The following is an 11831-nucleotide window of genomic DNA, read 5'->3' as shown; positions in this document are numbered from 1 at the left end:
AGTCGGCTGCCTCTAAAATTACTGAAAAAGCTGCTGCATCTCTTCAGGAACCATTTGTTAGTCTGCCTTGTCCTCCGACACATGTGGAAGGACCTACATATGGAGTAGATATCTTAATCGCTGAGGCACAAGCCACCTCACAGCGGCGTGGTATTTCGCTCTGTAGGGAATTCAGTCAGGGGAGGGAGGAGAAAGTCATATATATATATATGAACGATAGCAATAAAAAGACTAATTGTGTAACAATCACTGGTAGCTGGCACCATTGAGGACGGCACAGTACAAAAACATATCTTGAACTGGATAAACTAATCGACCATACTGATTTTCTTGTTACCAGCTACTGTTGAGGCAACACCCCCTGAAGTAATGATGGTTGTAGTTCAGTGTCGTGAACATCATTGGTTACATTGTTATCAAAGCCATTGTAACTATGAACCACAGGCATACAAGTGTCTGTGCCATGAACAAATTGTACTCGTATCTGCGGTGTAGTCTATGGTAGTTGTGATCTTTGAAACATATGTTTACAAATAACGTGTGCAGTGGTTTGTTGTGTAAATAGTTGCCGGTATTGTTTGACATTTAAAAATACAGAACATATTCAAAATGCACGGATTTGATTTGATGCGGGCGCAATTTAAGGTGTAGTAACAGCCATTACATACAAATCTCCAATTTGTTTTCATCTTCTTCTGTCGTGACTTTAGGTTGCGTATTGTACTAGCAAGCGTTTTAGTACTAACTTTTCTTTCTTTGTTTTTTTCCTTTTGTTTTGCCATCTATAGATTTATGTTCTGTAGCTATGTAACAGAATGATGTCTGCTTTGTCACCTTGTACATATTTTCGAAGAATGTTATTGACTGTTGTCCCATGTAAACGTCGAGGCATTTTACGGCCAACACTGAGGTTAGAGAAAGGTTTACATATAAACGGTCTGCCGTGGACTGTTACTGTTAGGAATACTTACGCGTATAGTGAGTTGTTGGAAGCAATGGTGCTTCGCAGTCAAAAGTTTATTTTTCCGCTTTATATGATAATAAGCACTGGGAAATTCAGTTACGGACAAATTATCGTGAATAACAATTTTAGTATCTGTAAAGCTTCCAATGGTCGCAATGCGGGCATTCAATTGGCTACTGAAACTTTCGTAGTGCTCAGATATTTGGTTCATTATGACGTTCATAGTAAGTTCTGTGAGGCGCTGGTTGATACATCCCAGTGGTTGACAATTTGCTGTTCAACACTCACTCGTAAATCACCATCACTAAAAGCAAGAACTGGACTGGGCTAAGGAGCTCAAAACTTGTCGTCTACCAAGTTTTCTTCAACATTGACGTTGTTAATTATTAGGATGGTATTTTGCTTTCTTACATTTTCACTTTATTTACACTTGTATGATACACTTGCCCTGGCATTACTACAGAAACAATTCAAACTGTACAATAGACAACTTCTTGCATCCTCTATTTTAATTCCAGCTGTTGCAGTGTACTACATGCAGTAGTTTTGGGAACCACTAACTTTTTAGCTCCTAGTATACTTCTATGATATCTACATTCTTTCTGTTCAGAAGTAAATAATTCTCTTTCAACTGTTTCATCATTGCAGCATACAATTCTTGCTACTGTTTTGTGTATTTCCATCATGATTGTGGATTAAATAGTAGTGACTTCATTAACATACTGGCTGTGGGTTTTTAGTAAGTTGTCAGTTATTAAAATTCCTTCTTTAATATGAAAGTAATGTAACATGATTTTATTTTTATAATTTTATGGGGTACTCCCAAAAATTGTATTTTAAAATCTCTTCTAATATGATATGTTCTCCACTTCAAGTCTCTTTCAGTACCACCTCTGCCTTTTTCTCAAACTAAATTCTTGTAAGGTAGAAATGTAAAATTATGCTCATTACAAAACCCAGAATTAAGTAGCACACAATGACAACAGTATCAGTGAGTCACAGTTAGAATAAGTCAACCCATACAAATGACTAGGTATAACAAATTGTGTGGATATGAATTGGAATGAAACCATATGTTTAGTCATAAGTAAAGCATAGGCCCCTACATCAGACATTGCTTCATCACTAAGAAATTTGGAAAATGCAGTCTTCATAGAAGACTGCTTGCAAGCACTTGTGCATCACATCTTAGAATATTGCTCAAGTGTGTGGGACCCATATCAAAAACGGAGGGGGGGGGGGGGGGTGGAGTAACAGAATGTATTCAAAGAAAGGCAGAACAAATGGTTACAGGTTTGTTTTACTTATGGGAAAGTATCGTTGAAATACTGAAAAAATTTACATTCCTGGTATTTGAAGATGCACAACTCATTCTGTAAAAACTCACACATAAAGTTTCATTAACTAGTGTTAAGTGACAAATTTAGAAATATACTGCAACCTCCTAAATAGAGGCAACTATTTAAGTGTGCATAGAGGTCTTTAAGCAGGCATCCTTCCTGCTCTCCGTACATGATTCGAATGAGAACTAACTTGTAGTACCATGGTAAGTATCCTCTGCCATGCATTTGACAGTGGTTTACAGAGTGTGTATGTTAACGTAAGTGAAAACATTACTACTACATTTTAGTATATCCCATTGCCCACTACAGGAATAGATTTGTTTATCTCGATCTGGATGGCTGCTCGTAGACCTGCCTATTCATCACATCAGGTTGATCTATCTTTTTTGACTGCAGCAAACTCCGATTTTCTTTTGTCATTTTGCAGTCTTGTTACTGTGTGAAATAACTGTCTCTGACATAGCAGTCATTAGATGTTGTAATATTTTGCACTGAGCAAATTTATCTGGTCATTTTTTTGCACTGGAAAAGTAATATGGCAGACGTAATTGCCACAGTCAGCATATGTATTTCCTCTAGTTTCACTGATTCATAGATTTCTTCCAAATTGTTAAATGTTTACACCATCTCACTTTGATACCTTATATGATCAAAAGTGATATTGGCATAGGTATATTCTGACTATAAGACTGATATGTAATTATTTAAAATCCAGCCATTTCCTTTTGTATCATACAGGTGTTTTAATTCTCTTTGTCCATCTCTGATTGTAAGAGTAAACATTTTGAACAATCATGCCAAAAATACTGTCACTAATAGTTGCTAAATTAATTTCAGGAAATACTCAACACCCAAGGCTTTGATCGGCAGGCCTTGGACGTACTAAAAAGGAACTATGATATGTTTCAGGCAAAGTGAGTTTGATTTCAGTATTTTGTGATGAATAATTGCACATTAAATATATAATGAGTGTCCTTTAACCTTCATTGTCTCAGTGATGCCGATAAACATTCTGCTTTGGATCAAGCTGTACGAGAGCACTTACTAAGCCTGCTGTGTGAAGATAGTGATGTAACCGTTTTGGAGCAGTATGTGAAGTTCTGTATACAAGCTTGTCGCTTAGACATGTGCACACCAACAATGCCAGTCGTAGTTCTTGGCGATATATTTGATGCACTGACACTGGATAGATGTGAAACATTATTTGCCTTTGTTGAAAACGGTGTTTCTGTTTGGAAGGAGGAACTGTTTTTTAGTGCATGTAAAAACAACTTGCTTCGAATGTGTAATGGTAAGTTGTTGTGTCCTTCATAAATAGGTGATAATTTTGTGTGTAATATGAATATATGAAAATTTGCTTAGTAAAGACTTATAATGTGGCAGGCAGTAACACTTTCTTGGCACTATATGCAACAGGAGTGTCAGTATTATATTATCCATAAATACAGTACTGGCCATTAAAATTGCTACACCAAGAAGAAAGGCAGATGATAAACAGGTATTCATTTAACAAATATATTATACTAGAACTGACATGTGATTACATTTTCATGCAATTTGGGTGCATAGATCCTGAGAAATCAGTACCCAGAACAACCACCTCTGGCCGTAATAACGGCCTTGATACGCCTGGGCATTGAATCAAACAGAGCTTGGATGGCGGGTATAGGTACAGCTGCCCATGCAGCTTCAACACGATACCACAGTTCATCAAGAGTAGTGACTGATGTATTGTGACGGGCCAGTTGCTCGGCCACCATTGACCAGACCTTTTCAATTGGTGAGAGATCTGGAGAATGTGCTGGTCAGGCCAGCAGTCGAACATTTGCTGTATCCATAAAGGCCCTGCAACATGCGACTGTGCATTATCCTGCTGAAATGTGGTTTCACAGGGATGGAATGAAGGGTAGAGCCAAGGGTCGTAACACATCTGAAACGTAATGTCCACTGTTCAAAATGCCATCAATGCGAACAAGAGGTGACCGAGATGTGTAACCAATGGCACCCCATACTATCACGCCGGGCGATAAGCCAGTATGGCAATGACGAATACACGCTTCCAATGTATGTTCACTGCGATGTCGCCAAACACAGGTGCGACCATCATGATGCTGTAAACAGAACCTGGATTCATCCAAAAAAATGACATTTTGCGATTCATGCACCCAGGTTCGTCGTTGAGTACACCATCGCAGGCACTCCTGTCTGTGATGCAGCGTCAAGGGTAACTGCAGCCATGGTCTCCGAGCTGATAGTCCATGCTGCTGCAAACATCATTGAACTGTTGGTGCAGATGGTTGTTGTCTTGCAAACGTCCCCATCTGTTGACTCAGCGATCGAGACGTGGCTGCACAATCCGTTATAGCCATGTGGATAAGATGCCTGTCATCTCGACTGCTAGGGATACGAGGCCATTGGGATCTGGCACGGCGTTCCGTTTTACTCTCCTGAACCCACCGATTCCATATTCTGCTAACAGTCATTGGATCTCAACCAACGCAAGCAGCAATGTTGCGATACGATAAACCGCAATCATCATAGGCTACAATCCGACCTTTATCAAAGTCGAAAACGTGATGATACGCATTTCTCCTCTTTACACAAGGCATCACAACAACGTTTCACCAGGCAACGCCGGTCAACTGCTGTTTGTGTATGAGTAATCGGTTGGAATCTTTCTCATGTCAGCACGTTGTAGGTGTTGCCACTGGTGCCAACCTTGTGTGAATTCTCTGAAAAGCTAATCATTTGCATATCACAGCATCTTCTTCCTGTCGGTTAAATTTCGCGTCTGTAGCATGTCATCTTTCATGGTGTAGCAATTTTGATCGCCAGTAGTGTATTTCCTTTGTACCACACTCCAGTGAATGAATAAAATAAAGTATACAAGATGATAATTCCCATCGTGTGTGTGTGTGTGTGTGTGTGTGTGTGTGTGTGTGTGTGTGTGTGTTTGGTAGCTTTAAGTTTGTTCTTTGTTACATAGTGCATATTCACAGTAAATGCTATGATGTGGACCATTTCAGTTAAACGAAAGATTTGAAATGAAGTTACAAAAATATGTATTTATATGACCAGATGTTGGCTATTTACATGTTTGTAATTGATTACTTATTTCTATTCAAGAAGGAATTTTTAAGAGAAAAGTTTTAATCTACATTTGAAAACGCTTTTGCTGTCTGTCAGCCATCCTGTCTCCATAAGCAGTTGGCCGAGCAGTTTTATAGCTGTGTATTTCACTTCTTTCTCTGCCAAGGACTGAACGAGGTGGCGCAGTGGTTAGCACACTGGACTCGCATTCGGGAGGACGACGGTTCAATCCCGCATCCGGCCATCCTGATTTAGGTTTTCCGTGATTTCCCTAAATCGCACCAGGCAAATGCCGGGATGGTTCCTTTGAAAGGGCACGGCCGACTTCCTTCCCCGTCCTTCCCTAATCCAATGAGACCGATGACCTCACTGTCTGGTCTTCCCCAAACAACCCAACCCAACCCAACCCTCTCTGCCCAGGTTAAATCTGTTTAGTGTAATATCGATATCCAGAAACACGATACTGGAATGGAAAAAAATTTACAGTTTTGTATCGTAGAATTTACTTTTGGCATCAAAAAGGTAATGTATCTTGCATTTTTCATCATTCATTCATATTTTCATATATACTGGGTGGCTATAATAAAACTGGCTGTGTTCACAGCACTGCAGTGTGGGCTTCATGCATTACAGGATGCTTAAACAGTGTATGTATGTTTCTTAATTGGTGTGCTCGCGGAGTATGTTGAAAAAAATAATAGTTCCACTTTCTAACACTAGGTGAAAATAAGGCTCTGTAAGCAGTCAGAATATGGTGGTGTGTATCAAACATGATAACACGATTCTTGCATGTTTATTAGGATATGCTTACAAGTTACAATATGTGTTAAATATGATGTTCTTACTCGGCAACATGCTGCATCCATAACAAGGCATGGTTGAGAGTTGCTAGCAACATATCCAGTGTAATCAGAGCAATAGGTCATCATAAGCTATCCTTCAGATCATAAAGAGTACAGATACATCCCTGATAGACACTGTTTTTCAGATATCCCCACAGCCAGGTGTCACATGGGTTTATATGGGGGGGGGGGGGGGGGGGGGGGATCTGGGAGGCCACACATCTTGAAATTGCCTAGAGATGCTGCAGTCCTTACCAAAGGTTTCTCAAAGCAAATCTTTAACCTGGCCCGCGACTTGTGGTGTCATACCATCTTGTGTGAAATTAGTGGTGTGGACACAGTCACATTCTTGCGAAGCTGGAATCATGTGTAGCACCCTTGTGAGCCCGAAAAGAATCCTATCTTGGTACTTCATTTGGTGCACATTCTGAATCGTTTAGGGCTAACAGTGTAAAATGTGCCACAAGACCTTTTTGACTATTGACCAGGGGAGAAAATTCCCATGATACAGTTCGAGCACTGGCTGCAGAATTTGAGGCATTTGCTGCATGGTAGGCTATAGCTGTAGCAACTGATATGGGAATGGAAAATCTCCCTCTTCCTCCTGCACCACCTAATTTCGTCTCAAAAGTATTGCATTTCATTGCAAAAACTTCAACCTTCTTAACTTGTTATACCAATAGTCGCTTCTCAAAAGAAATCAACACGCGTCGCCAAGTGACAAACAACTTACTGATGTCAAAACAGGCAACATTTCACATTCAGACTGCTTACAACACCATATTTTCACATGGTGGCACAAAATGAAACTATTATTTGTCTCAGCATATTTTGTGAGTGCACTGGTTAATGAACATACCTACTATGTTTCAGAGTCCTGTGATCTATATAGCCCTCACTGCAGCACTCACACCACCATCAGTGTAATTCTAACCACCTGGTACACGGTTCTGAAAAAGAAGTATTCCTTGTTTTTAGTGGTTGTACTATGGACCAAAACAAGAAAGAATTCCAGTAAACATTGGTTCTAAATCCATACCTTAAGGGTTATGAGCACGTATTCATCTTCGCTAATGTTAAACACGTCTTTTCTGTTGCAAGTTCTTGCTATTATTAATGACCTGCAGACTGCAATAAACAAATGAGGTCATATTATTGTGTTACTGTGAAACAGCAGAGCTTCCAATGTAATCTGCTTGCTGTTACATTCAACCTACACTACTGAGCCATCGCTAAAAGAGGTGTTCAATATGATGTCCATCCATAGTAAGGCATGCTCCTGTCTGTGTCTGCATTTACACAGATTTGTGAGACAGACAAAATACATCTACAGCTACATCCATACTCTGCAAACCAGAATGAAGTGCATGGCAGGGAATATGTCCCATTGTACCAGTTTTTTAGGGTTTCTTCCTGTTCCATTCACTTATGGAGTGCAGGCAGAATGGTTGTTTTAATGCCTCTGCACTTGCTGCAATTAATCTAATCTTGTCCTCATAGTCCCTATGTGAGTGACACATGGGGGGTTGTAATATATTCCTAGAGTCATCATTTAAATCCATTTCTTGAATCTTTGACAGTGTTACAACATAGGGAACCACACCATAGGGAACTTCAGACTGGTCACGTATAGCCCGGCAGGCATTAATGACGTGTTCTGTAGTGTGTGTACATCATTAGTGGGGCTTGCCTGCACCAAAGTCTTCAAGTGTCACCACAACTAAAAATCCAAGCCATTAATATCAGGATAACAAACTAGCCAATGATCTCGCTGGCCGATCCATCATTCATTAAATGTCTTTGTGAGATGTTCTCAAACATCTAGGAGAAAATGGGCTGGAGCTCCATTATATGTGAACCACAATTGCAGCTGTTGCTAAAATGGTACCTTGTATAGCAGGACAGGCAAGTTGTTTGAGAGGAACTGAGAATACCTTGCATCAGTCAACCTGTTTGGAAGTATTTAAGGTCCTATTAGTCTATTGACAATAATTTCTGCCCATACAATTAACAAAATAAGAGACAATTTGAGTAGCCATCTTAGATTGTTTGCAGATGCTGCTGTCATTTACTGTCTTGTAAAGACATCAGATGAGCAAAATGATTTAGATAAGGTATCTGTATGGTGCAAAAAGTGGCAATTGACCCTGAGTAAAGAAAAGTGTGAAGTTATTCACATGAGTACTAAAAGAAATCCGCTAAATTTCGATTACGCAATAAGTCACACAAATCTGAAGGCTGTAAATTCAACTAAATACTTAGGGATTACAACTACAAATAACTGAAATTGGAGCAATCGCATGTGGTGATAATATTATGGATAGAGCAAACCAAAGACTGCGATTCATTAGCAGAACACTTAGAAGGTGCAACAGGTGTACTAAAGAGACTGCTTACACCACGCTTTTCTGCCCTATTCTGTAGTATTGCTGTACAGTGTGAGATCCGCATCAGGTAGGACTGATGGATGACATCAAGAAAGTACAAAGAAAGGCAGCTCATTTTGTATTATCGCGGAATAGGGGAGATAACGGCACAGACATAATACATGAATTGGAGTGGCAATTATTAAAACAAAGGCGTTTCTCGTTATGATGGGATCTTCTCATGAAATTTCAAATACGGTTTTCTCCTCCGATTGCGAAAACATTCTGTTGGCACCCACCTACATAGTGAGAAATGATAATCAGTATAAAATAAGAGAAATCAGGGCTCGCACAGAAAATTTAAGTGCTCGTTTTTCCTGCGCGCCGTTCGAGAATGGAACGGTAGAGAGGCAGCTTGAAAGTGGTTCATTGAACCCTCTGCCAGGCACTTTATTGTGAGGGGCAGACTAATCATGTAGATGTAGATACATTAACTGAAAGTTGGTACCGATGCCTTGCTTCTTCAATGGCATCTGTATTTGCATCAGCCTACACATGGCTATGAAAATTGACAATTCCAATTCACAAGAAATCAGTCTCGTATGTAACAGTATCTTTGTTGTGAAAAGTGGAGCTTCACTGCTTCTTCACAACTGCCATTTGGAGAACTGCATTCTGACGGACTTATTGTGCAGCTGAGGGACTTGGACATGCTGTACATTTTGTGGGTGTAGCAACTGTTCATGCAACATCACCCAGACTAGAAGATGACTTACTCTGATAGATGCTGAAATTCAACGAGACTGATTCCAGGATTTTCCTCATCTCATTACAGTACTTGGGCCTTCACAGCAGGGTAGGAATGGTATGAGGTCTGCCATTGTTGGAGCCAGAGTCTACCAGTCTCCGGAAAAGATGGCTAAAAAATTAAGCTGATTGTGTCCTGTGTTCTGGACATTTTTTGGCACACAGAATGGTGATTCAACAATGGCTTCAGTTTGCTAGACTATGACAGAGATCATGCCTGCCATTTCCGAAGTGGAGTAACAGGCTTCCATTACGCTGACAAGTGCGCAGATAGAATAGCACTGTAAAAGCATTTTACAAACTTATCAAAGCGCAAACTGGTTTCATTAAAACTAATATATGAACTGCACTTTTGCAGAACTGTGAATGCAATTTAGAGTAACAATACCAACAGATGTTTGATGATTGCTGTATCAATGGACAACAACAGAGGAATGTGTCCTACTTTGTTTATTGCGTTCTGTAGGTCATTCATAATAGCAGAGAGCTTGCAGTGGAGGAGATGTGTTTTACAGCAGTGAAGATGAACATAGCCTTAACTGAATCTAAATATTTTTACAGGTCTACAGCAGATGTGTTTTCATCAATATGTACACTAAAGAACTCTGAATACTCTACCCTGTTTATTGTTTTTTGTTGGTTCATAAGATTAGTAGTGTGTGGATTATTTTTGACAGTACAAAACTGAATGAGCTGTGTTTTTCCAAAGTTTTCAATCCAGAATCCAGTACATTTGTGCAATACCTATTAAAACTTTATAAAAAACATTATTTACTATTTTCCCAGTTAATGCAATTTTTTTGGCTTGACAGCAATACTTGGATCACCTATATAAGGGAGTAATTCTGACTCCTCATTCAAATGAAATGATAGCTCATTACATAGAGTAAGAATAGACATGTGATGGGATCCTGTGGAAGATCCATTGTGATTTCTTCTCTTGCAGATGATGTGGTGTCCCTGTTGGTATTACTTAAGAGGTCTAGTGTATCTTTATGCATCCTGTTTTTCAAATCAGTATTTGTAATAAATGTAAGGGTGGTTTGTCCTTGAATGCTGCTATAACCATGTAACCCAAGGCTGCAGTTCCCTGGGATTATATTTTATGGTAGCCCTCCATCTAGCAACCATGAAGAAGGTTTTGATTTGGAACCACAGTGATTAGATTCAAAGTTATGGGTGTCTAACAACAGCATTGCATCAACAGATTTCTTATGTGAAATGGTGCACAGCTAGGAATTGAATGCTCAAGTGACAGATACTGCCCAGAATGATCCTTCTATGGTGCTGCTGAAGAAACAAGGTTACAGAATGAACTAAGTAGAGTTACAATGAGTGAAGTTTGTGGGAGACAATGATCACAAATGCATGAACAAAAAAAATATTACTGTAGAAGCAGAGATTACAGTTTGGCAAGCAAAGAATTCTGTTATGATTCCACTAAAGAGTACAACAAACACAAACACGTTGTCATTGGCTAAATGTATCAAGTGTGTCAGTTCTGCTGTGCCCAGAAATCCGATAGAGAAACACAGGCAGTGTGTCACGTAAGTGGATAAATTTGATTTGTTCCATTGGAAATTCCCCCACCAGAATTAGTTCATTACATGACTGAAGAAACTCTGTGATTAAAACATTTTCTGCAAAATATGAGAGTGTACAATGCTTATATTCAAATGACTTATCATTTGGTGCTACTTCTGTGAGTAGTGACCAACATCAATTCAACCCTGTGTTTTCTATTAAGTACAATTGATTGGTTCACTTATTCAAAACAGCAGTGGATCATGGTAACAAGTGAGTATACATTTGTGATTTGAGCTGAAAAAAGACCTGTTTGAGAACATGAACATCAATTTACTGAACCTCAAATCAGTGAAATTGCCATTGTAATTGTGGTCAGTGAGTACACATGTCATGACATAATTATGCTACAGAGAAGAGAAGGATCACAATGTATCACAGGAATACATCATTCTTAAGATCCACTTACCATTTAAATTTGAAATAAGTATAGTTCAATGCATAAGTGAATTTATGAGTAAGTATGTAAGAGTATTTGTGAGCATGAACTATGAAAGGTGTTCAGTAAGTAATGCAACACATTTTTATTCTTGGCCAGTGTTGGTTGAAAAATGTCTAATTTGTTGTGGAACATCGTGAAATATTCCTGCTTCAACTCTTATAGTTTCATGAAGTTCCGAAAGGTGGTGGCGCTATAATTAACCTTCAAAACGGAGTCTGTAATGGAAGTAGATCCAGTCAGAGAGCTGTCATTGAGTTTATTTTGGTGGAAAACCAGAGCATCGCAGATATTCACAGGTGTTTGCAGAATGTCAGTGGTAACCTGGTAGTGAACAAAACAATGCTACGTCATTGGGCATGGCGTCTGTTATTACAGAAAGGTCACACAAATCTG

The 11831-nt window shown here is 39.3% G+C and overlaps 1 protein-coding gene across 1 annotated transcript in view; it reads left to right on the top strand.

Annotated features, from left to right (window-relative positions):
- The first annotated feature begins 415 nt into the window (after positions 1–415).
- The window catches only part of LOC126474880 (THO complex subunit 1), a 101192-nt gene continuing 89776 nt past the window's right edge, over positions 416–11831 (top strand). The window contains exons 1-3 of the mRNA XM_050102371.1: positions 416–645; positions 3145–3221; positions 3303–3598. Of these exons, the coding sequence (XP_049958328.1) occupies positions 610–645; positions 3145–3221; positions 3303–3598 (409 nt within the window). The 5' untranslated portion in view covers positions 416–609. The remainder of the gene's footprint in view (positions 646–3144; positions 3222–3302; positions 3599–11831) is intronic.

This window comes from Schistocerca serialis, chromosome 4 (assembly GCF_023864345.2).
Source record: "Schistocerca serialis cubense isolate TAMUIC-IGC-003099 chromosome 4, iqSchSeri2.2, whole genome shotgun sequence".
NCBI lineage: Eukaryota > Metazoa > Arthropoda > Insecta > Orthoptera > Acrididae > Schistocerca > Schistocerca serialis.
The sequence above is the reverse complement of the archived record's forward strand: the minus strand, read 5'-3'. Positions and strand labels throughout refer to the sequence as shown.